The 25,065-nt window shown below is 43.1% G+C and overlaps 2 protein-coding genes across 15 annotated transcripts; both read left to right on the top strand.

The window, feature by feature from the left end:
- LOC129192085 (deubiquitinase DESI2) lies at positions 1-15,641 on the top strand. Of its 14 annotated transcripts, none has more exons than XM_054795612.1 (7): positions 12-392; positions 488-567; positions 739-1,348; positions 2,653-2,725; positions 9,424-9,517; positions 9,594-9,735; positions 13,269-15,641. In XM_054795612.1, the coding sequence occupies exons 3-7, from the start codon at positions 1,310-1,312 to the stop codon at positions 13,509-13,511; spliced, it is 591 nt and encodes a 196-aa protein (XP_054651587.1). In that variant the 5' UTR covers positions 12-392; positions 488-567; positions 739-1,309; the 3' UTR covers positions 13,512-15,641. The 14 variants fall into 14 exon arrangements, 13 of the variants coding, with proteins under 13 accessions (XP_054651589.1, XP_054651587.1, XP_054651585.1 ...); XM_054795610.1 differs by having other exon boundaries at positions 488-596; XM_054795608.1 differs by having other exon boundaries at positions 13-119; positions 349-392; positions 488-1,348.
- A 548-nt stretch (positions 15,642-16,189) lies between these two features.
- Positions 16,190-24,993, top strand: srsf5a (serine and arginine rich splicing factor 5a). Its single transcript, XM_054795604.1, has 8 exons — positions 16,190-16,312; positions 17,061-17,189; positions 17,269-17,339; positions 19,845-19,982; positions 20,080-20,149; positions 23,784-23,857; positions 23,935-24,039; positions 24,207-24,993. The coding sequence occupies exons 2-8, from the start codon at positions 17,064-17,066 to the stop codon at positions 24,520-24,522; spliced, it is 900 nt and encodes a 299-aa protein (XP_054651579.1). The 5' UTR covers positions 16,190-16,312; positions 17,061-17,063; the 3' UTR covers positions 24,523-24,993.
- Positions 24,994-25,065: the final 72 nt, after the last annotated feature.

Genomic DNA, 25,065 nt, shown 5'->3' with positions numbered 1-25,065 from the left:
AATTTGGGTTGGACTTTCGCCATAGGCCGGAAGTCATGCTCTCAGTTGTTAGGGTGACGGCACCATTAGACAGATTCACAGGTCATTATCGGCTGGGAAACATCAATGGTGACACTTTGGTGAGGTATCAGATGAGGTACTATAACATTTAGGAGGTACAAAAGCTCAAACTGTGATTAAAATGCTGCTGCGTCAACGTCAGCTACTAGCGGATGTTTGCGTTGTATCTTCAAATTAAGAGCAGCACATTCGTTGAGTTTGTGACAATGTTACTTTGAGGACAAGTAGTGCGCGCAAGTGAAATAATCCGATGTATGCCTAATCGATGTATTTCCTTTCGGGCACCAGCACTTAAGGATGTGTGTTTCCAGCAACACTCGCCAGGACCGGATGTAAGCATTTTATTTTCACAAGACGAGGCGAACAACCATCAAGGATCTTTGAAAATGTGTCCCAGTAATTACAACGATACTTTGTACCTCTCCAGTTGTGCAAATGCTGAAGATGGAGAGTAAATGATACATTTCCAGCCGATTTTCTCTACGTGGAAGCCAGCTGTTACCGGAAGTGTGTAGTGTCGCTTCACAACAAGAGTGGTACAATCGTCACAATACATTACTCGAAATGGCATTATGTTGTTTTACACTGTAGATATTTTGTTAACACATAACATCATGCGATGCAAGTCTAATCAATCCAGGAAAAGGGTAACGTCCTCTCTGTCATCTGCTCGAGGAGGTCGCCATGACGTCATCGGGCATCTAGAAGAAGAGGCGTCAGAGCTGCAGTCTCCAAACCACAACGAAGCAGCGAGCATCCACCACTGTGGGACCTCCGTGAAACACTTTTAGGAGGCGCTGGGGGTGGTGGTCATGGCGGAAGGATTCCGGGTGACGACCGCGAGCCGGAGATGGTGCCGCGCCGGGCGAAGATGCTGCCGGTGAGGCCGGAACATCCACGGCACCTCGGATGTCCTCGCCATCATCGCCATCCTGGAGATGGACATAGATCATCCATTTGGTGTGCATGGCTTCACCTTGTCGCCGATGACGTCATCAGGAGGACTTTGCTTTGACACACCTGTAGGCCTTCAAACACTTTAGAGCTTCACATTTTTTTGGCTTCTTCCGCGTCACGTGGATGTTTGACATTCTCCACATGCATTGGTATTCTAAGGATTTCTTCCTTCTCCTGCATGGATGCAATGTCGTGGCCCAGCAGCCTGTGTGTGTGCGTGCGCGTGCGTGTGCATAGTCCACTCTGAGGAGGCTGTGGGGGAACTGACATCCATCACAGCAGCTTTCGAACCATGGCCAACGAACCTGTCATCCTCAACGTGTATGACATGGTGAGACACGCTACACTTTTCCCTGGACTCACTCTAGTAGCTTCCTACACTCATGTAGTAGTCTCCTTAACGACATTTCCTGTTTGCTTTCCTTGGACTCGCTGTAGTAGTTTCCTACACGACACTTCCTGTCTGCTTACCTTGGACTCACTGTAGTAGTTTCCTACACGACACTTCCTGTCTGCTTTCCTTGGACTCACTGTAGTAGTTTCCTACACTCATGTAGTAGTTTCCTACACGACACTTCCTGCCTGCTTACCTTGGACTCACTGTAGTAGTTTCCTAGAGTGATGTAGTAGTTTCCTACACGACACTTCCTGCCTGCTTACCTTGGACTCACTGTAGTAGTTTCCTACACTCATGTAGTAGTTTCCTACACGACACTTCCTGCCTGCTTACCTTGGACTCACTGTAGTAGTTTCCTACACTCATGTAGTAGTTTCCTACACGACACTTCCTGCCTGCTTACCTTGGACTCACTGTAGTAGTTTCCTAGAGTGATGTAGTAGTTTCCTATTCCTTGGACTCACCGTAGTAGTTTCCGACAGTGATGTTGTAGTTTCCTATTCCTTGGACTCACCGTAGTAGTTTCCGACAGTGATGTTGTAGTTTCCTATTCCTTGGACTCACTGTAGTAGTTTCTGGAGTAAAGACGGTAAGTTGCAGTGTCAGGCAGCCTACTGTGGACTTTTGCGGTAGAAAGTGATTATGTTGCAGTACTTGCAAGATGAGCCTGCAGGAGGATGAAGGATGTTCAAGGTGAAATCAATGACACTGCAGGAAGCACACACACTCGCTGATGGAAACTAAGATGCTTGACAAGCATTCTTGTATTCTGTGTGATAGTAGTTGTATTATTATTATTATTGTTATTATGATTATTATGTATGCTTCACGAGTAGTACTATTATTGTATGGTGAGGAACAAACTGCTGAGTCAGTACTGACACGCGTTAAACACGCATGGTTTTCACACTCACAGCTGTGTAGCAACATTTTAAAGTGCAGACAGAGCTAGGTAAAGTCGTCGTACATCCAGTGCAGATACTGCCATCTTGTGGAGTTAATTAAAACAACGTCTGTTAGCCGGTTAGCATGCCACTTCCTGCTTTGTTACTTCCAGGTGTGCCTAATGTTTTGGTGGTCTTGGCCTGGTGTAGAACAGCATGTAACAGGCCAAAGCCGGCTAAACACGTCTGGAGGCCGCCGGTCGGGCGCCATGACAGACAAAGGGGCTGATCGGTCAAACGCAAAGAGTGTGGGGCTTGCACAGACTCCTTGATGATGTCTTCCTTCTCTCGCAGTACTGGATCAATGACTACACGGCCAATCTAGGAATCGGCGTCTTCCACTCAGGCATCCAGATTTACGGCCGAGGTGAGAGCGCCATGACATCACAAAAACAACAAAATCACATTTTTAACCTATGAAAAACACCAGCTGTCTAATATTATATATCTCATAATAGGAAAAGTTAAAAAACTGTACTCCTATAACATTAATATGAATTAATTAATAGTTGATATTTATATTAATATTGCAGGAATAAAAGCATAAAACAAACCAAGACAAAATACACTGCTCAAAAAAATGAGAGGAACACTTGGAAAACACATCAGATCTAAACTGGGGGGAAAATGATGTTGAATATGTTTCCTGATAATAAGTGGGTGATGTATTAGTAACAAAATGATGCCACATCATTTGATAGAAATGAAAATGATCACCCTATAGAGGGGGGAAATCAAAGACACCCCAAAAATGAAAGTGAAAAAATGATGCAGCACACTGGTTCATTTTGCTAAAATGTCATTGTAGCAACTCAAAATGATTTTCAGTAGTTTGTGTGGCCCCCACGTGCTTGTACGCATGCCTGACAACGTGGGGGCATGCTCCTAATGAGACTACGGCTGGTGTCCTGGGGGATCTCCTCCCAGATCTGGACCAGGGCATCACTGCGGTACCTGGACGCATGGAGGAGATTCCAGGAGACAGGTAGTTACTCCAGGAGAGCTGGACAGGGCCGTAGAAGGTCCTTCAACCCTCAGCAGGATTGGTATCTGCTCCTTTGTGCAAGGAGGAACAGGATGAGCACTGCCAGAGCCCTACAAAATGACCTCCAGCAGGCCACTGGTGTGAATATTTCTGACCAAACAATCAGAAACAGGCTCCATGAGGGTGGCCTGAGGGCCCGACGTCCTGTAGTGGGCCCTGTGCTCACTGCCCAGCACCGTAGAGCTCCATTGGCATTTGCCATAGACCACCAGAATTGGCAACTACACCACTGGTGCCCTGTGCTCTTCCCTGATGAGAGCAAGTTCAACCTGAGCACATGCGACAGACGTGAAAGGGTCTGGAGATGCCGTGGAGAACGTTATGCTGCCTGCAACATCATTCAGCATAAAATCCTTGGACCCATTGTCAGAACCTACGCTGATGCAGTGGGACCTGGGTTCCTCCTGGTCCACGACAATGCCCGACCTCATGTGGCTAGTGTATGCAGGTAGTTCCTGGAGGATGAAGGAATTGATACCATTGACTGGCCCCCACGTTCACCTGACCTAAACCCAATAGAACACCTCTGGGACATTATGTTTAGGTCCATCCGGCACCTCCAGGTTGCTCCTCAGACTGTCCAGGAGCTCATTGATGCCCTGGTCCAGATCTGGGAGGAGATCCCCCAGGACACCATCCGTAGTCTCATTAGGAGCATGCCCCCACGTTGTCAGGCATGCGTACAAGCACGTGGGGGCCACACAAACTACTGAGAATCATTTTGAGTTGCTACAATGACATTTTAGCTAAATGGACCAGTGTGCTGCATCATTTTTTCACTTTCATTTTGGGGTGTCTTTGATTTCCCCCCTCTATAGGGTGATCATTTTCATTTCTATCAAATGATGTGGCATCATTTTGTTACTAATACATCACCCACTTATTATCAGGAAACATATTCAACATCATTTCCCCCCAGTTTAGATCTGATGTGTTTTCCAAGTGTTCCTTTCATTTTTTTGAGCAGTGTATGAACAAATCAGCTAATATCTTTACATAGGTACTAATCTTTGGTGTCTTTTTTTTCATGTCAAATGTGTTTTTAGCTGTGAACTTACACTATTATGCAATCAGAAAAGACTGCATAATCCAAACAGCCTAACCACTTTTTTGGCTCATAAAGAAACAAATATTTATCATTGGAATGTTTGAATGACGTTTTTTACAGCAATGATTTTGACACAGTCAAAGAGTGAATAGAACAGGGGTGTCCAAGGTGCGGACCGGGGGGCCACTTGTTTCTCTATTGGCTGGAGGCACATTCCAAAAATATCGTTTCTTCAGAAAAGTTTTTTAAAAAAAGGAAAAACAGCTGTCATTTTGCAAGTCAAAATATCAAGAAAAAAAGAGAAAAAGTGGTCATTTTACTCGAATAACTGTAACATTACAAGGAAAAATCACCTCATCTTAGACAAAAGACGTTCCAAAGCGATGAAAAAAAGTTGTCATTTTTTAAAAATTTGATTGGGGAAAACTACTCTGTTACAGGAATAAAGTTTGCAAAATATGTGAATGATGTACAAGTTGAAATAATTGGGGAAGAAAAAACGGCAGAATTGTCATTTTACGAGAATGAAGTCCAAATATTACGAGAAAAAAAAGTCATATTTAAAAAAAATAAGATGATAATATTCTGAGGAAAAATAATGTAACTTTTTGTAGCATAGAGTTGAAATATTCAATATTTCAGAAGTCGTTATATTATGAGAAACAAAACAAAATAAAGTTGTCCATCCGTTCATCTTCCGCTTATCCGGGTCCGGGTCGCGGGGGCAGCGGTCTCGGTAGGGAAGGCTGGACTTCCCAGTCCCCGGCCACCTCCTCTGGCTCCACCGGGAGGACACCAAGGCGTTCCCAGGCCAGCTAATCCCTCCAGTGTGTCCTAGGTCAGCTCCGGGGCCTTCTCCCGGCTGGGCATCCCCGGAACACCTCACCACGACGGTCCGGTACGGCGACCGCATTACTGCAGACGCTGCGCCGATCCGCCTGTCGACCTCACGCTCCAACCTTCCCTCTCTCGTGAACACGACCCCAAGATACTTGAACTCCTCCACCTGGGGCAGGACCTCATTCCCAACCCACCATTTTCCACTGAGAACCACGCCTCGGAATTGGAGGTGCCGAGTCTAATGAAGCTGCCATTTATGGAAAAAGTTCTAATATTATGGGAATAAAGTCATAATATTATGAGAAGAAAATTTACAAGGACAAAGTTGAAATAGTTTAACATAAAAAAAACTGCAGACATGGTAAAAACAGCTGTCATTTTACAAGAATAAAGTCTAAATATTTCAATATTTCATTTCATTTCATTTTATTAGAATACATTTGTAATATTATGAGGAAAAATGATATCGTTTTAGTAGCATAGAGTGGAAATATTCAAGAAAAAAGTCGCAATATTATGAGAAAAAAGTTTGTTTGGAGAATAAAGTCAACATATTATGGGAAGAAAGTCACACTTATGAGAAGAAAATTTTGCAAGAAGAAAGTTGAACTACTTGGGTAAAAAAAAAACCCAGAAATGGAAAAAGCAGCTGTAGATTTATGAGAATAAATCATATTCCAACGGGAAAAAGGTTGCACTTTTATGAGAATAAACTTGTAATATTATGAGGAAAATGATGTCGTTTTAGTAGCATAAAGGTGAAATGTTAAACAAAAATAGTTTTTTTCCCCAAATCGTAATATTATGAGAAACAACAAAGCAACAAATAAGGTTGCAAAATGTGGTTATGTAATATGGGAATAAAGTCATCATTACAAGAAGAAAATTGACAAGAATAACGTTGAAATTGTTGTTAATTTTTTTTTTAAAAAACAGCTGTAATTTTATGAGAATAAAGTCAAAATATTAAGAGAATAAAAGTCAAGGGGAAAAAGTGGCAATTTTACGTGATCGAACCGGTCATATTTTGAGGAAAAATGATGCCATTTTGATAGAACAAAGTGGAAATTTTTTCCCAAGTCATAATATTATGAAAAACAAAACAAAGTAAAAAATAATTTTTAGAAAATAAGGGAAAAAAGAGCAAAGAGTGATCTTTTTTTTCAGCTTCATGACTAAGCTGAGATGCGCTTTCCATAACTTCTCAGCAGATCTTTACATCTTTCCGTGTTTCAATATGTTAGTCTCGCTGGAGGGTAAGGTTTGGACACCCCTGCATGAAAGGAATGAGTAATGATGACACCCTGCAGCATGAAACAGGAACTAGTCAGCTAACAAACAAACAAACGCTTCTGGCTTGAATGACGCCCGGGGCGGAGCTACGCTATGGAAGTTGAGCGTCTCTCTCTTCCCCCTCTTGTCTGTCTTGCACTGTCAATCATTCTCCTGCTTGCTTGCAAGCTTGTAAATGAATCTTCGCTTCGTCAGCAGCAATATGTTTGAACAAGGATACAAAAACGCTAAAGGACAGCGGAACGGCGCCAGGACGGAAGGGCACGGTCACAGGAGTGAAATATGCGTGAGTGACTTGATCATTTCTTGTGCCCGACCTGTGATCATTGATCAGTAAAATTTACAGCCTTAAAACATATTTAATCATTGTAAACAAATAAAGTAGACTACTTGGCGGATTTCACTTATTGCGGTCTATTTTGGTATTTGATTTCATCCCCCGCCATAACGGAGGGAACACTGTACATACTGTAAAAAAGATGCTATAGCGCCATACTTTTATCTGTTTCTCCTTTTCTTCTCTTTTCCAAAACGTAGTCGTCAAGGCTACACCAGCTCATTCCTCCTTTTTAGTTGACATTTCAGTGGTGAGATAACATTTGTTTGAGACTCTTGCTCTGCGACATAATGAGCATAACATAATATTAAGAATGTTTCTTTTTTAGCAGTTACTGTTGTAATTGACCTTTTTTCAACCTTGTAATTAACCTGAGGGCTGAGACACGTTTTAAGGCTGGACCCCCCCCCCATACACTTTATACACTTTTCTCGGACAGGCGTTAAACACACTCAAAGTTCAAATTTCGTGTGAGTTTTAATGCTCAAATGACAAGGGACACGAGGTGGTGAAGAGACTCACGCGTATTCGCTCCTTTTTTAGCCTTGTTAAAACAAACCTCCGTTGAGCCAAAGATTCATCGAGGCATCCCAGGCGCCCTACGGCCGCAGAAGTCCCGCCTGCATCAAGCATGTATGATCACACAACAGGAAACAGGCAGTCCTGCTACGAAGGAGATTGACTGACGATGGTCAACAGCCAATCGGAACGCACAACACAATGGGCGGGTTCTCTCTTAGCCAATCAGGACTGTTCTGGCTCTATGTGTCTGTGTAGGCTCTCAGTCGTACAGGAGTTGTCCATCGAGGAAAAGGCTTCTTGAGACGTCATCTGTACTTCTGTGAAGAAGGTGTCGGACGTTTCGCTCCTCATCCGAAGAGCTTCGTCAGCGAACTAATAAGTGCTGGTAGCTTAGGCCTTAAATACAGTAAGAGTGGGCGGAATTGGTGTGCCAACACCCTCCTCCTATTGGTTCCTTACACTAAGCCTGGGCGGAGTAGTGGTATAATCCTATCCTGTTATTAACACCTCCGATAAAAGGGAAGTGTCGCTCCCTGAATTGGGTATGAACGACTCTGCATCACTAATTAGACTTGTTATTTTTTCTTCATAGTCCAATGTGTTGAGAACCACTGTGCATCTGCCCTTATCAGCTGGTAAGATGGTGATGCTCTCATCTTTCTGCACGCTGCACTCCTCCACGCTCTCCCGCTTCCTCCTTCCTGTCGTGCTCATTAATACACATGCCAAGCTCTCATCAAACGCTCTCAACCTGTGGGTACCCACGGTGGGCTTTTAACAAATGTCAAAAGAAGAGAGTAGGGAAAGAAACCCAAAAGCCCACAGAAGCAAAAAGGAGAGGAGTGGTAGTCCCTTATGTAGCGGGGGTCTCCGAAAAAACTCCAGAGGATCTTATGGCAACACAAAATTCCTACCTATTTCAAACCAGTAAATACCCTAAGACAAAAATTAGTGCATCCTAAAGACAAGGCTCCAAACCAGAAACAGAGCAATGTGGTCTATTCCATCCACTGTAAAGATGAGGAATGCAAAGAGCACTACATTGGGGAAACTAAGCAAATGCTCCAAAAAAGGCTTTATCAACATCGCAGGGACAATGCTAGTGGTCCTCAATCAGCAGTACATCTACACCTGAAAGCTACCAATCACTCTTTTCAGGACAGCGAGGTAAAGATTTTGGCCAAAGAAAACAGATGGTTTGAAAGAGGAGTAAAGGAAGCTATTTTTGTCAAACAACAGAACCCATCATTGAATCGGAATGGTGGTTTGAGGTTTAATTTGGACCCTGTGTTCAGCAGGTTACTGAGACCAAAACCCACAGCTCTTAGTCTTGCAAATGAGGTGAAGGCAGGGCCGAGCCAGAACAATAGATGCTAACAAGCCAGTATCAGAGTCGTTCATACCCAATTCAGGGAGCGACACTTCCCTTTTATCGGAGGTGTTAATAACAGGATAGGATTATACCACTACTCCGCCCAGGCTTAGTGTAACGAACCAATAGGAGGAGGGTGTTGGCACACCAATTCCACCCACTCTTACTGTATTTAAGGCCTAGGCTACCAGCACTTATTAGTTCGCTGACGAAGCTCTTCGGATGAGGAGCGAAACGTCCGACACCTTCTTCACAGAAGTACAGATGACGCCTCAAGAAGCCTTTTCCTCGATGTTCTGGCTCTATATTTAGCCAGCTGACAGGTGGGGGAGGGATCTTCTCACTGACTCTGTGCTTCTGTTTCCGAGGTCATTCAAACATTCCAATTTGTGGCGGCTGGAAACTGCGTGTATCTTTTTCTGATTTCCTCTCATAAAGGCTGTCGTACTCCTCCCCGAATGACAGGCGTGAGAGCATGAAATGAGTTGGAGAAAGCTCAAATGAAACTTGACGAGCGAATGACAAAAGACGAGCAGGCGGCAGTGACGGGATGATTCAGCGCTTTGCACATTTTCGCCTTCATGAATAATCGTGATGATTTGTCGTAGAATTTGCATACGGCGGCCATCCTTACCCCTTCAGCGGCATCTTTCACATCAGCCCGGGAAACGCCACCGAGCTGGGAGAGACCTTCAAATTCAAGTACGCGCTGTGCTAGCGTTAGCATTGAGTCACGCTCACTGATTGACTGATTGATTGATGGACGGATTGGAAACAGGGAGGCCATTGTTTTGGGCACCACTGACTTCACGGAGGAGGACGTAGATAAGATCATGCAGGAGCTTGGCAAGGACTTCAAGGGTGACGCCTACCACCTCATGCACAAGAACTGCAACCACTTCTCCTCCTCGCTGTCTGAGGTTAGTGACACAAAACACCAGCACGCAGCTATTTCGCCACCACCACACCGCGGGTGACCACACTTTTCTCCTCTGGTGAGGACCGCGTGGTGAAAAAGACTATTATTAACTCATTCAATACCAGACGTTTTTTTGCACGAGGCAAAAAGAGGCGATGACGCAAGCACACAGTCGAAGAGGTGACTTTTCATGCAGTTTTAAGCCACAAAAACGGCCACAAGGTGGCAGAAGTGCATTTGATGAGAGCTTGGCATGTGTATTAATGAGCACGACAGGAAGGAGGAAGCGGGAGAGCGTGGAGGAGTGCAGCGTGCAGAAGGTTTTACGCATTGGTACACAGTTTAGCTCCAAATACTTCCTGGTGTTGTATTGGTAAATCAATTGTTTTTCTCATGTAAAACAAGCCTTTTTGTGTCATGTTGTGGTAAAGTCTGGTTTTCTTTAGTGGGGAACTGATATTTTCCTGAAATTGACCAATGTTCTACCGCTGATTACGAAAGAACGGAAAAAGGTAGAAACAAGCTTTTTTTTCCGATGAAAGACGCGATTCCAATCTTTCTTTTGGAAGGTTCCATGTTCATAAAGCCATATAACACAATATTCCGTGTGCCTCGAAAGATCAGTCAAAATGCTCTGAAACGGCCGCGACTCAAGCGGTTGTGAAAAACGGCTGGGATTAAATGACTTAATATCAACTTCACTCTTCAACTTTGGTTTTAAATCGTCTTCATACGCTTTCTCCTCGTCATCTGATGACTTTAATCCCAGAATATTCTGACTTTATTCCTGTAATATGAAAACATTTTCCCCAAGATAATTTTCCAAAACTGGCAACTTTATTTTGTATTTGTTTGTTTCTCATAATATTATGGATTGAAAAATATGACATATTTTTATGTCTTTTCAATATTTAAACTCTGCGAATGCTACTAAAGTGACGTTATTTTTCCTCATATCACCAGTTTATTCATGTAAAATTGCAACTTTTTTTCATGGTAAAATATAATTTGTCAGCATATTTTGACTTTTGCATAAAATTACAGCTGTTTTTTGCATCTCTGCTGTTTTTTCCCCACATATTTGAACTTTCATTTAAAATAATCTTCATACATTTTCTTCTCATAATATGATGACTTTATTCCCATAATATCATAACTTTTTCCAAAAATGACAATTTCGTGTGTTTCTCGTATTATTTTTTTTCCTTGAATATTTCAATTCCATGCTACTGGAATGACATTTTTTTTTCCCATAATATTACAAGTCTCTTCTTGCAAAATTGCAACTTTTTTTCTCATTTCAATACGACTTTTTCGCGTAAAATTACAGCTGTTTGTCCCCATTTCTGCATTTAATTTTCCGACTATTTCAACTTATTTGTTGTAAATGTCCTTCTCCCCATGATGACTTTATTCTCACAATATTTTCACTTGTCACTTGTCGCCACACGATAACTTTTCCTGCAGCCTGATGGCATTCTTGTCCTCACAGTATTGCAAGTTTATTCTTGTAAAATGTGCCTTTTCTTCGGTTAGAATGCGACTTGTTTCTCTTCATGTTTTGACTTTATTCTTTGTTGTGTGCTGTTTACGCTTTGCTGTTGTTCTTTTATATGCCAATCTTCTTTTCACGTAATATTTGTAAAAAAATTTCTCGTAATATTCAGCCTTCCCCCCCCATCATATTTTGACTTTATTCCCATAGTATTCAAACTTTTTCGCCAACCTTATTTTCCAGAAATGACAGCTTTATTTCGTTTAGTTTGTTTCTCATAAGGGCCCTGTCACACCTTGACGATTTAGGCAGCGCATGCCTGACGTGATCATTGTGATGGCATACGTTGAACTACAATACATAGCGTATTCATAACGAGGTCGACGTAAACATGACGTATTGGTAACTTATATAGAACGTTTCTCTAACTTATAGACAACTTATATCAACGAATGCGTAGCGTGTTGCCGGTGTTCACAATTTATGCCCAACACCTGTCACACCTTGACGATTTAGCCAGCTTACGCCAACGTATGAACGAACCAATCACGGTGAGTTAAATTGCTTTGGAGGGCTAGACCTCGGCCGGGCAGCACGTCCAACGCCTCACCGCCTTGACTCGTTCGCTCGCTCATTCATTCATTCCTCGGAGACAGAGCGGAGTCAGCAGCTTCACGGCTTCTCTGCCCAGCTGAGTGGAGAAATGAATGATTGAGCGAGCGAACGAGTTCAGGCGGTGAGGCGTTGGACGTACTGCCCGGCCAAGGTCCCGCCCTCCAGAGCAATTTAACTCACCGTGATTGGTTCGTTCAGCTCCGCACACGACAAGTGTCATTCATATCAAAGTTGTGGGCCACACGAATATTAATTTTTCATATTAAGACAGGGGGCACAAACGATCGTCCCGGGGGCCGCGAGTCTGAGACCCCTGGTGTAGGCTGCATACGCTACCACTCATGGATTTGTGACTCTAATGCATTAATAAAGTTGACAATAAAGTTGAATCAATACAAGTTGGTTCCATTCCCAGTGTCACAGTGCCCTCTACTGGTCAAGCTGCAAACTTACCTGCAAATGCAATAACAACAGCCTCCATCTTCACTCACCAAGAAGACAGTTCTGTCTCAAGGTATGTTGACGTATTTTGACTTGTACGTAACTTACAAATAACGTGTGTGAATGGGCGTCAACGATCGCATAACTTATTGCCCGTGGATGCGGGACGTATTAATCATACGTTGACATACAGTACGTCGAAATGTTTTATGCAGGCACAAAATTTTTGGGCGACTTGGACGTACTACGACGTATGCCGGCATGCTTCAGCGTGCTCTTAACTTATACAAAACTTACCCATAACTTATTGGACGTACGCCAGCGTATTGGCCAATTTTTTCATACGTTGGCGTAAGCTGGCTAAATCGTCAAGGTGTGACAGGGCCCTAATATTGTGACGTGTAAAACGTCTTTTTCTTGAATATTTCAACTTTATGCTGGTAAAGTCACATGGTTTTTCCTCATAATATTCTGAGTTCCTTGTGATAAAATTGGGACTTTGTTTGTCTTAACATTTTGACTTTATTCTCATAAAATTGCAGCTGTTTTTTTTCCATTTCTGCTACTGTTGTGCGTGTTTTTTTTCATTTTCTAACTATTTCAATGTTGTTGTTTTTTCAAATTTCCCAAAAATGACAACTTTATTTGTTGATTGCTTGTTTCTCATAATATTACGACTTAAAACAAAAACAGATTTGAATAAATATTTTAACTCTTTGCTACTAAGGTGACATTATGTTTCCTCATAATATTACATAATATGACATTGTTATTCTCGTGAATTGACACCTTTTATTGTTTAGTTTTTCTCTTCATATTTTGTCTTTATTCTTGTAAAATGACTGCTGATTTTTCATCTTTTCAATGTTTTTGTTGTTTATTTTCGTGGTCTTATGGGCAGCTAACAACAACAAACAGGCACGGGCCGCACTTAGGGCACCCCGGTACCAGCTTGCGTCTTTGCCTTTTTCTTGTCTCTGCAGCTGCTGTGCGGACGTGAGATCCCTCGCTGGGTCAACAGGCTGGCCTACTTCAGCTCGTGCGTCCCCTTCCTGCAGAGCTGCCTGCCCAAGGAGTGGCTCACCCCGGCCGCCCTGCAGAGCCACATCAGCCTGGGCCTCCACAAGGACCGACGCCGCCACTCCGACGACGAAGACCACGATCCCCCCTCGCCATCTGCCGCCGCCACAAGCTCCTCCCACGGTTGTCGCCACACCCGGGTGTGAGCAGATGAGCGGCCCTTCCCGCCTGGAGCCGGGCGGCGTGACGGCCAGACCACAGGACCAGGTGGTCAGGAGGCGCCGTGGTGCTCGTGTACGCGGTCGGTACCTTGTTCTGTCAAGACCACCAACTGTGACGTCATCACTTCACCCTCCTGACCTTCTTTGGATGCTTGCTTGCATTTTTAGCATCTCCTGCCCAGGACTGGACTGGCCCCCTCCAAATGACATCACTTGAACACCCTAGCTGTGGTCCGGTTTAGGTTCTGCACCCTTCCAAGGATCCAGTCCACCTCAGAAAGAGGTGGGGTAGTGGATGCGTGCCGGCGTTGCTGATGGGACACATTTTCACCAAAAATTCCCAGTTCTTCTTTTTTTAATCAAACTCAAATCATGATTAAATGTTATAAAACCTTGAATTGATTGTCACATTTAATTTTTTTGAACAGGAGCAACAACAAAAAAACACTACGATAATCCTGGGTTTTTTTCGTGTTGATTGGCGAGTTTAAGAAATATCAAGTTGTCAGCATTTTTAGTAAGAATCTAAGTTATCAATTAAAAAAAACTACCATATCAAACAACAATGTGCATTATTCCAAATGCTGGTATGATTATTGTGAATGTATTGTTGTTGCTCGACCACATGTTGGACATAAGATATGAACGTTTTTCCTACAGCGAGGCCCACGTGGTGAAACATGAACGGCTGCAGCTTTAACATGTTGATGTTTTCTAAAGATATGCTAAGTAGTGATACATACTTCCTGAAAAAAAGTGCATCTCAGCTTTGTCATACAGGTGAAAACACCCGTTATTAATGTCAACGTCACTCTCTTTTTTTGCGTGTCTATTTCAACTTGCTTCTTGTAAATTTGCTTCTCGTAATTATGACTTTATTCCCCAAACATTTTGACTTTATTCCCATCATGTTGTAACTTTCTGCAACCTAATTTTCCAAAAATGACAAAATGTTTGTTTCCCACTATATTCTGACTTGGAAAAAAAAAGTCAGAACTCTATCCATCTCTATATCTATTTCTTTATGCTCCTAAAATGACAATATTTTTCCTCATAATATTACAAATGTAGTCTTGTAAAATTGCAACTTTTTTCTCATTGTTTGTTTTTTTTTAATTTTCAATTATTTCCTTTTTTTGGTAAATTTTCTTCTTGTAATTATGACTTTATTCCTGTAATATTTTAGCTTTTTCGAAAACCCAATTTTCAAAAAATGAAAACTTTATTTTGTTTTGTTTATTTCTCGTAATATTATGACTTGGAAAAAATACCGTATTTTTAATGTAATATTTAAGCTATATGCTCCTAAAACTACATGATTTTTCCTCATGATAGGACAAGTTTGTAAAATTGCAACTTGTTTCCATTAGAATACTACTTTTTTCTATGATTATAGACTATGACTTTGTTCTTGTAAAATTACAGCTGTTATTTTCATTTCTGCTGTTTTTTTGGGGGGGTTTTACGTTTTTTGGGGTAAATTTTCTTCTTGTATTTATGACATTATTCTTGTAATATTCTAACTTTTTCTGCAACCTAATTTTCCAAAAATGACAACTTTATTTTATTTTGTTTGTTTCTCATAACATTATGACTTGAGGGAAAAAAAAACAATTTTTTTCATAGTAAAATTTTGTGCTACCAAAATGACATTTTTCCTCATAATAGTTTATTAAGTTTAATAAGTTTAATAAGTTTATTCTCGTAAAATTGCAACCCTTTTTCTCGTAACAATGCAACTTTTTATCTTAATATTTTGACTTTATTCTTTTATTTCTTTTTTTTTAAATTTTCAACTGTTTCAAATTTCTTCTACATTTTCTTCTTGTAATTATGACTTTATTCCTATAATATTTTGAATTTATTCTGTACTCTTCCAATCTAATTGGCTAAAAATAACATCATGACCGACAGGTAGACTGACCAATGTTTGCATTTCTTCTCCCTTTCAAACCAAATCCGCTTCTTATCAAGTGTAAACTGCCTGTGGAAATAAATTTCAGAGTGTTTTTTATTCAGCGACTTTTTTCAATGATTAATTAATGATGTTTTTTTATTATGGGTCCATTCCTGCAAGGACTCTTTCTCGGGAAGGAACTTAAAAGTTGACTTATTGTCTTTTGTACAGTATGTTTAATCAGGGACAAAAAAAGCCTGTAGTGTACAAACTGTATGTGACTTTCTACAAAGTACACTGAGACTGGCGTCCTTTGTCGTCTCGTATTTCCCTTTCCTACCCAAATGATGATTTAGTACTGGAATCAAGAGACAACTACTAATGACGTGTTAAATTACAACATAAGATTTGACCATTTTGGGTGATATTTGTGGCAATATCAACTATTACTATCAGCATTTAAATTGTAAATACAGTGGAAGACAAGTAACAGGCTTGCTTTCAATGGAAATAGTTATGAGACGTTGCCAGACTCAGGCACGGAACCGCCTGTCTATGCGCATTCGCTTTGAAACGTTCCTTTAAGTTCTAATCGTTTTCATACAATAAACCACTTTTTAAAACTTCGACAACTACAGTTATATTGGACTTCACAAAATACTTGAAATTGGTAAATCTTAAATCGACAGGGGAGCAACGGTGACGAACAACCGACAGTTTCCGAGGAATCGAGGGCCGACGTCCCACCTGGCAACCTGCTGCCAACGCACCTCCCCTGCCGCATACTTGTGACTCCTGGTCGCCATTTTGAATCAGTCGGACGACGCTGAGGTTAGCAGCAAGAAGCAACAATCGACTCTCGATCTGAACCAAACTTGGGAAAACCAAGGTGAGTATCGGGCTGATATATGTTTTAGTACCCAAATTAACCGTCTGATGTGAACTTTAAGAGAAATCTAACTCAAATAGCGTAATTTTGCGTGTAGCCTCTGCTAGCTTACTGCGGCTAATGAACGTCGGCATCGTGGCAAGCCAGGCGCGACATGGAGTCCAAAATGACAAAGTCATGTTGTTGGATTTGCAACGATTTCCGTCCGGGTGTCGTTCCGCAAAGGTTAAGACGCGACGGTTCCCGTCTGTGTTGTGTTTTTAATGTCACTTTAGCAATGTGAAATCGCCGTCATGTCGTCGGGGTTTAGGGCGAGCTAGCTAACGCGTGTAGGCCTCGTTGAGCGCTTTCGTCCAAACAAATGAAATTCCAGCTCGCTTTGATGTTATCGAAAAGCAAGCCTGGTGGACAGTGTTTAGGTTACTATTGCACATGTGCTGCACCGGGCAGTGTAAATTAAGTTGAATGAAAGTATTAACGTTGTTGTGTAAACGTTAATAACAGTCCAACCGGTTTAGCTCGACGTCGCGTCACGCCTCTTCAGGGGGCGAGTTTTGCGTCTGCAACAGTTAAATAGAAAAGTGCTCAAATACACTTGGTAAAACAATACTGCCGCTTGAAACGGATGTACCTTTTCCAGTTGTCCATTAACTTAGTCTAGTGACTATTTAACTCTTGTTTGCTGGCAGGTTTTTCATTGTAGCTCACTGGTGGTTTTGTGTGTGTGTGTGCGTGCTTGTCCGAACAGACAATGAGTGGCAGTCGGGTCTTCATCGGCCGCCTGAGCCCCCACGCCAGAGAAAGAGACGTGGAGAAGTTTTTCAAGGGCTTTGGACGGATCCGTGAAATCAACTTGAAGAACGGATTTGGCTTCGTGGTCAGTGTGACTCGACTGTGTGCCCGTCTGAGGATTTTAGCATCCCTCCTCGCCTCAAATGTTTTTTTTTCTTTTTCAGGAGTTTGATGACCACCGGGATGCGGATGACGCTGTGTACGAGTTGAATGGCAAAGAATTGTGTAGTGAGAGGTGAGGAATTTACACGAAACCAGAGGTGTCCAAATTTGCGGCCCGCAAATCCTTTTTTCTGCCAGCGGCACGTTGTAAAAATATCATTTAACATGAAAACCTAAAAAAAAAACCCAGCAAAAATGGAAAAATCATCAGTCTGCAGACCAGAGGATGTTTTGCAACTATGGTGGGATCACACTACTCAGCCTCCCTGGGAAGGTCTATTCAGGGGTTCTGGAGAGGAGGATCCACAACAGTTGAATCTCGCATTCAGGAGGAGAAGTGTGGTTTTGGTCCTGGTCGTGGAACTGTGGACCAGCTCTACACTCAGCAGGATCCTTGAGGGTGCATGGGCGTTTGCCCAACCAGTCTACATGTGTTCTGTGGACTTGGAGAAGGCACTTCACCATGTTCCTCCAGGAATTCTGTGACGATACTCTGGGAATATGGGGTACCGCACCACCTAATTCGGGCGGTTCATTCCCTGTGTGACCAGTGTCAGAGTTTGGTTGGCATCGCTGGCAATAAGTCAGATTCATTTCCAGTGAGGGTTGGAATCTGCCAGGGTTGCCCTTTGTCACCGATTCTCCTCATTACTATGGACAGAATTTCTAGGTGCAGCCAGGGCGTTGAGGGGTTCCGGTTTGGTGGCTGCAGGATTGGCTCTCTGCTTTTTGCAGATGATGTGGCTGCTGGCTTCATCGAGCCGTGACCTTGAACTCTCACTGGATTGATTAGCGGCCGGGATGAGAATCAGCACCTCCAAGTCTGAGTCCATTGTTCTCTCTCGGAAAAGGGTGGAGTGCCATCTCCTGGTTGGGGATGAGATCCTGCCCCAGGTGGAGGAGTTTAAGTGCCATATTTTCACGACCATAAAGCGCACCGTATTCGTCAAGCCTCCCGGAATGATGACAAGCTCCAAGTTCATTTGCTGCACTTGTGACGCGTGGGGAAAAAAACATCCCGTCTCTTTCCGTACATGTCACTCAGCCATTTTCTCCTCGTCCTTCCAGCCCCTTTGATTGGTCCAGCTGGAAACTTTTCTTTAGGCAGCGTCTTCCTGTTAAAAATCACCGCAGGTAGCAGTTTCTGTCCATTGCCATGGCAACCAAGCACAATAGTAAAAGCCGACCTCTCGTGCGTCGCTAACGTTGAAAGTGAGCGGCACGTCGTCCATGTTGATGTTGTTGGGCTGGATGTGTTTGTCTGCAATGCTTTTACTGCAGTAGGAGCGGAAGCTGGCCAGCTTTCCTAGTAATCAGCTGGATGTTGCTAGTCGGTAGTCTTTTTCATAGTCCTCTCCCGGATGGATAGAGGGCGCCGTTTCATAAAATATACTTATATAACTACTGGGGCGTGCCTTTCGCGTCCTCAGTCACGTCCACCTTTCCTCTATACAAGCAGCGTTTCGGCAGGAGACGCTCCCAGTCAGTCGAGCGGAGCGCTCATCAAAGTCACACAGCAACACTTACACATTTTGGAACTCGGTACACACATATGGCGCGCCGCATTATAAGGCACCCCGTCCATTTTGGACAAAATTTAAGACTTTTTTTAAGTGCGCCTTATGGTCGTGAAAATACGGTACCCCAGGTTCTTGTCCACGAGTGGGGGAAGGATGGAACGCGAGAAGGACAGGCGGATTGCCGCGGCGTCTGCAACGGTCGTCATCTACCAAAAGCAAAGCTCTCAGTTTACCAGTCTATCTATGTTCCGAAGAAGACAAGATGGCGGCCGAAATGCATTTTCTCCATAGGGTGGCTGGGCTCTCCCTTAGAGATAAGGTGAGAAGCGCTGTCATCCGGGAGAGACTCGCAGTAGAAAGTATAAAGTCAGAGTATTATGAGAAGAAAGTTAAAATAGTTTGACAATAAAAAAAAACATAAGAAATGGAAAAATGGGCTGAATATGAAGAGAAACGAGTTGTAACGAGAAAAAGTTGCAGTTTTACATGAATACACTTGAAATATTAAGAGGGAGTGTCATTTTAGTAGCATCTATTTGAAATATTAAAGAAAAACAATCTTTTTAAAGTCATAATGAGGAAAGAAAAAGTTATGTTTGGAAAATAAGGTTGGGTAAAAGTTAGAATATGGGACAAAAGTCATACAATTACGGGAATAAAGTCACAATGAAAGTTTAAATATTTGGGGAAAAAACAGCAGAAATGGGGAAAAACAACAGCTGTAATTTTACCAGAGTCAAGTAAAAATATTTCCAAAAGTCAGATTTCACAAGAAAAAAGGAGCCATTTTACAAGAATAAACTCGTAATATTATGAGGACAAATGTCATTTTAGTATCATCTAGCTGAAATATAAAAAAAAAAAGTTTTTTTGAAGGCAGGGTTAAGTTGATATTAATAGTCTTGTCTTTCAGCTACATCTTGAACTATACATCATACAAAATATGAAAGTGGCCTTTGCATCCTTTCATTTTTCATAAAGTTTGGACCCTCTGGACAAAACATTTGTCATGTATTGATGTTTAGTTTTATCTGGTACTCACGTGGACTCTGGTGCAGGGTTACCATCGAGCACGCTCGCTCCAGGAGAGGAAGGGGAGGCGGAGGAGGAGGCGGCGGCGGAGGAGGCGGCGGCGGCGGCAGCTCTGGAATGGGCCGCTTTAGTGGCTATCGTCAATCTCGCAGCAGTGGTTCCAGGTGCGAACATGCAGCTCTACTCATTGCATCGTGAGACAAGTTTTCATGCACCAGTCTCTGTGGTCCTAGAAAATGACTTTGGTTTGTTTTTGAGCAGGTATGGGCCTCCGGTGCGCACGGACCACAGGCTGATTGTTGAAAACCTGTCTTCCCGCATCAGCTGGCAGGTAGGACACCTCAGCCTTTCTAGCCTGTTAAATAAAGCACTTCATTGTTAGAAGTGGTAAAGTGTGTAATTGAACTAATGAACATTGATTGATGGACCCATGTCAACATGGGTCTCATTAGCTAAATGGCCACCAATCCACACGTGTAACTGCTGTAGGTGGATCATCTTAACTCAAGCACTGTGTATGCTTTCCTTGTGTCAAGAAGTGAATGCACACCCTCCATGGAGGGGTCACAAGTGTGCAGCGCCCTCTCCTGGTTGTTTTCTGAATAGTGTCCATTTGGTGCCTCTCCTTACACGCAGTTGCCGCCGGTCTAAAGTCTTGGCTGGGCCCTGGTAGCGGGCGAAAGTGGTCTAGCGCAGGATACGGTAGCCTTAGGAGGTCCGTAGCCGGTCTGGAGGTTCTGTGGGCTGGCATCCCCGACTGCTGTAAAGCCCTCTCAAATCTGGCGGGCCCTCGCACTCCCCCCCCCCCCACGCCCCCTTTGGGTCTTTTTCTGTTGCTGATGGAGCTGGGGCGGGGTGTTGAGTTGGGCGCACACCCCTCCTCCTACTTGCTCTCTGGTGGTCCCTTACTTGTGGAGGCCGGATGCCGGGTCAAGGCCGAGGTCGTTTCTCGAGGGCTTCTTAACACTGCGTTGGTTCCCATTTGCTATTTGGACACGTGGCGCTATGCTAATGTCTTCCTGGTAATGGACGCGGTAAGTAGCAATTACAACTCATGTGTTTTGGAGCGGGTGGGCTGCTTAAGGGGGTGCACAGTACACGTAGGAATGACACATGCAGACCCATACATTGATGCACATCACCGCATAAGCCTGTCACTCTTCTTCAGGGCCTTATAGGTAGACACTTCAGAGGAAATGACACTTTTCTACATTTATATGCGCATTACAGCATTTTCTTTTCCCACTGCAAGGTACCAGCTTGGCTCTACTCAGAGTTTAAAGGGTCTCTGACATAATTCATCAGCTTTGCTTATTCTACATTAACAGTACATTATGTGTAAATCCGCAAAAATTCTGTTTATATTTCATGACACCAGCCATGACAAACTAGTTCTTGCTGCTCAGTCTCATTTACATAAGTGACGCCATTGGGGTACTATCGTTTAGGTAAACAAGCACGCTAAGCTACAGCAATATTGTAACAGCAAACACAAAATACTATATCTAGCGGAGTAACATGGCTCCTCACTTGTCTCAGCGTCACAAGATGCTTGTTAGTCAGTATTTTTTCACCTGAGGACTGGAGCCACAAGTCTTGTGCGTGGAAGACACAGCCATCCCAATGAGAGCGGACATTGGAAGTGCCGTCGCTGTTCCTATCCTGCTGCTGTTGAGCAGTGACAGAAGAGAGCTATGTGAAATCAATGCGACCAGGAGAGTTTCGGTAATGTTTTAAATCTTCAAAATAGGGAAAGATGCTGCAAGTATTACATGTTATCAATGTACCTGTTAATGCATGATCACTGCATGTATATAAAATGTTGTTACAGTTTTTTTTTTTGGTTTTTTTTAAATATATATATAGAGGGCTTCATAGACGAAATGGGTACATCCCATGCCGTGCATTGTTAGCTGGCTTATACTAACTCGTTTTCTCTTGTTAGAACGCACAGAAAAGGGAAAGAAATGTGTTCATGTTTCATGTAAGGATTGTGGATGATTACAAAAAATGGCAGTTGGCCTTTAAGACATGGAGATGATTGTTGGCTTTCAACACACAATGGGAAGTGTAAATTACTTAGTTTTAAATCCACTTCTTTATGAGCTTAAAGGGTTTTTAATAGTGTGCTGTAGTGTATATGTGGACACACGTCGAGGATGAACATTGGCCACGCTGCCGCCACCCACAGTAAACACATGGTCAAAAGATAATTATAAAACATGTACAGGGTCAGGCAAAATGATCTGACAATTGGCAAATAAGGCAAAAGCAAATAAAAAAAAAGTGTTTTTATTTTCAAAAAGTACATATAGTGCCATTCTGTTTAATTATGATTTAAAAATTAAATCAATGAAATGGGATCCATTATTGTCCACACACTCAATGCAGATCCAGTAGCTCTGAAGTTGGTAACCCAAAACAAGATCATGTTTGGAGCTGGTATGGGATCATGTCTACCAAGATTGAAGTGCAAACGGAACGCTCGTTGTGTTGCAGTTAGCGATTCGTTTGTTTTGATAAACGTTTCCACAATGAAAGCGCGATGCTCACCAGTCCAATTCATGGCAGCAACTGAAAAAGAAACAAAAAACAATGGCAACAAAGAAACAAGAAACAAAGCAAAATGGCATTCTATGAAAAAAATGGCATATGTACTTTTCGAAAATAAACACTTTTTTTGTTTCTTCACTTTATTTGCCTTTTTATTTAACCTACAAATGTGTCAGATCATTTTGCCTGACCATGTATAATGCTTTGGAGCCTTGTTGCTATCGTGAAATATTGTTAAAAAGAGAAACTCTCTTGAGCCATCTTGACGTAGTGGGCATTCTTCATTGTCTTGTTTTTCTCCTGTGTACTGGCAGAATCCGTCTTTTTGGGAAAGAAAAACTTGCAGTATCACTTGGATACTGTGAACATCCAGCAGCAACACAACATTTTGGCATGACTGCTATTTTGACAAAAAATATACTCACCCATGTCTATGATCTACCTTGAGAAGCGTTTGTTTACTCCACTTTAGCTGGGAGGTGCCCCCGATGACGTCACTTCCGGAATGACACTGAAATGCGAGCGCTAGTTGGTCATGGGTAGTGCCAACTGTCATTTTTATGAATTTACTGTTCGCTTTTAAAAAAAATGGAACCATGTAGAACATAATTACAAAAAATATATATTTAAGCAAAGTTGATAAATCATGTCAGTGATCCTTTTAAATACTGCAGAGTCCGAAGCTGATTGATCAATCAATGGTGTGGCTGAGAGGGTACCATGCAGTGGAAAGGGGCACAGGGATGTACTGTAGTTTATTCATAACACATGGAGTCTGTTAGTTTGCAACCACTTTAAAGTGCTCATGACACCAAAAAAACATCAAGAAAATGAAAGTATTCACTTAAAACATTTTTGTTACACTGCTGTGGCAACTATGAAATAGGACTGCATTCACCCGGTCCATTTATCGTGGCAAATTGGGTCTTTTGGAAAGGTGAATAAGCTGACTCGTTCTACTTGAGTGTTAGAGCCAAAGCCTGCCACCCAAGGCTCAGGCATAGTATAATAAAATATAGATGTATAAGTAACAAATTCTTTAAAAAAAGCTCCACCAAAACATGAAAACAAAACAACGAAGGGGGCGTACCGAGTGTGACATCACTTGGGCATACTGCTACAGATCCAGAAAGAGACTGTTTTTAGTGACGAAACCTTTACAAGAATCAACATTCAAGTGCACAGCTAACAGGAAATATGCCTTTCAATGTAATTTTTCACTGCGAAAAATAAGATTAACGAGTTTTGGTGTCATGAGCACTTTATGCTTACTTAGTCGCCACTATACTAGCGTGCTTGCTGTCTGCTCATTTCTCTCCATCCAGGTGTGTGGAGGGGGGAAAAAAAAGAGCGAGAGCAGCACCTGAGTGACGTGTGGCTGTGCTGTTGTTCTAACTAATGCTCTCACGCAGGACCTGAAAGACCTGATGAGAAAAGCTGGCGAGGTGACCTTTGTTGACGCTCACAGACCCACCAAAAACGAAGGGTGAGTCTCGGCTTCCAGGTTGACAACGTTTTTTGGTGGGGGGGGGTCTTCCTGACCTTTTCTGGCTTTGACGGCAGGGTTGTCGAGTTTGCATCCCGGAGCGATATGAAGAACGCCATCGCCAAGCTGGACGGAACCGAGCTCAACGGACGCAAGATCAAGATCTTTGAGGACAGCAGAGGGTGAGTGTTAGTCACTCTTGATGATGTTGTCATCTTGAAGTGGATCTCCGCTGGTTTGATGTAGACGACCCACTTTTCTGAACACACCATCCCGTTTGACAAGCTATAGTCACTAACAAAGCGATCACAACTCAGCTGATTGGACCACGTCAATCTTCTCCCAACAGCCGCAGCAGGAGCAGGTCTCGCTCCCGCTCCCGCTCCCGCAGCTACTCCCGCAGCCGTTCCCGGAGCCGGAACCGCTCCCGGAGCCGCAGCCGTTCCCGGACACCCAGTCGCACCCCGGAGAAGAAGGTGTCGTCGGGCGGGGGCAAAGCAGGCGACAGGTCTCCCTCCCGCTCCAAATCCAGGTCCAAATCCCGTTCCAGGTCCAAATCCCACTCCCGGTCTCACTCCCGCTCGCCGGCCCCCGTGCAGAACAACCAGTCCCGCTCTCGATCCCGCTCCCGATCCCGCTCACCCTCCGCTGAGAGCAAACACTGAGATGGAATGTCTTTCTGTCGCTGTCTCTCTCTCGTTCCGCCATGTCGTCGTCTGACACTCCACGGCGGAGCTTCCTGTCAAACCCGTTCTTTTAATCTTTTTATTTTTCTAAGTCTTAGTTTGGATGTTTTGCCGCATGAAAGTTCAGATCTTTTTTTGTGTCCTTGAAGCTTCCAAATTCACAAGTCTATCATTATGGCATCAGAGTGGACCCGCCGGTCCGTACCTTGATCCCGGTTCGGTTACTTCCGGGCTGTTTGTGTTGGCGCCGCCCAATTGATTAGGCTGAAGCTCCCAGCATGCCTTGTGCTGCATTCACTGCCCCCCACCCCCTCCATGTTAGAGCAAGATTTGTGATGTTTTTTGTCCATTTCAGCAGCTGATTGTCATTAAACGCTCACTGCAAACCTGTTTCTTGTGACATGTAATGAAATGTGACTTATTTTCAATAAAAGTTGAAAGGACGGTGAATTGGGCCTGTATGTGGTAGTACATTCATCTCATTTAAAGACATAAAAAGCAAGCTGAACGTGATAGGCATCT

Source organism: Dunckerocampus dactyliophorus, chromosome 13 (assembly GCF_027744805.1).
Source record: "Dunckerocampus dactyliophorus isolate RoL2022-P2 chromosome 13, RoL_Ddac_1.1, whole genome shotgun sequence".
NCBI lineage: Eukaryota > Metazoa > Chordata > Actinopteri > Syngnathiformes > Syngnathidae > Dunckerocampus > Dunckerocampus dactyliophorus.
The sequence above is the reverse complement of the archived record's forward strand: the minus strand, read 5'-3'. Positions and strand labels throughout refer to the sequence as shown.

What these genes read in the sequence shown, in the direction of transcription:
- LOC129192085 (XM_054795614.1), top strand. Translation starts at nt 1,310, where the DNA reads ATGGCCAACGAACCTGTCATCCTCAACGTGTATGACATG. An exon ending in TCCTCAACGTGTATGACATG is followed by an intron (nt 1,349 to 2,652) that starts GTGAGACACGCT and finishes CTTCTCTCGCAG; the next exon opens with TACTGGATCAATGACTACAC. An exon ending in TCTCCTCCTCGCTGTCTGAG is followed by an intron (nt 9,736 to 13,268) that starts GTTAGTGACACA and finishes TTGTCTCTGCAG; the next exon opens with CTGCTGTGCGGACGTGAGAT.
- srsf5a (XM_054795604.1), top strand. Translation starts at nt 17,064, where the DNA reads ATGAGTGGCAGTCGGGTCTTCATCGGCCGCCTGAGCCCCCACGCCAGA. An exon ending in AGAACGGATTTGGCTTCGTG is followed by an intron (nt 17,190 to 17,268) that starts GTCAGTGTGACT and finishes TTTCTTTTTCAG; the next exon opens with GAGTTTGATGACCACCGGGA. An exon ending in AAAGAATTGTGTAGTGAGAG is followed by an intron (nt 17,340 to 19,844) that starts GTGAGGAATTTA and finishes ACTCTGGTGCAG; the next exon opens with GGTTACCATCGAGCACGCTC.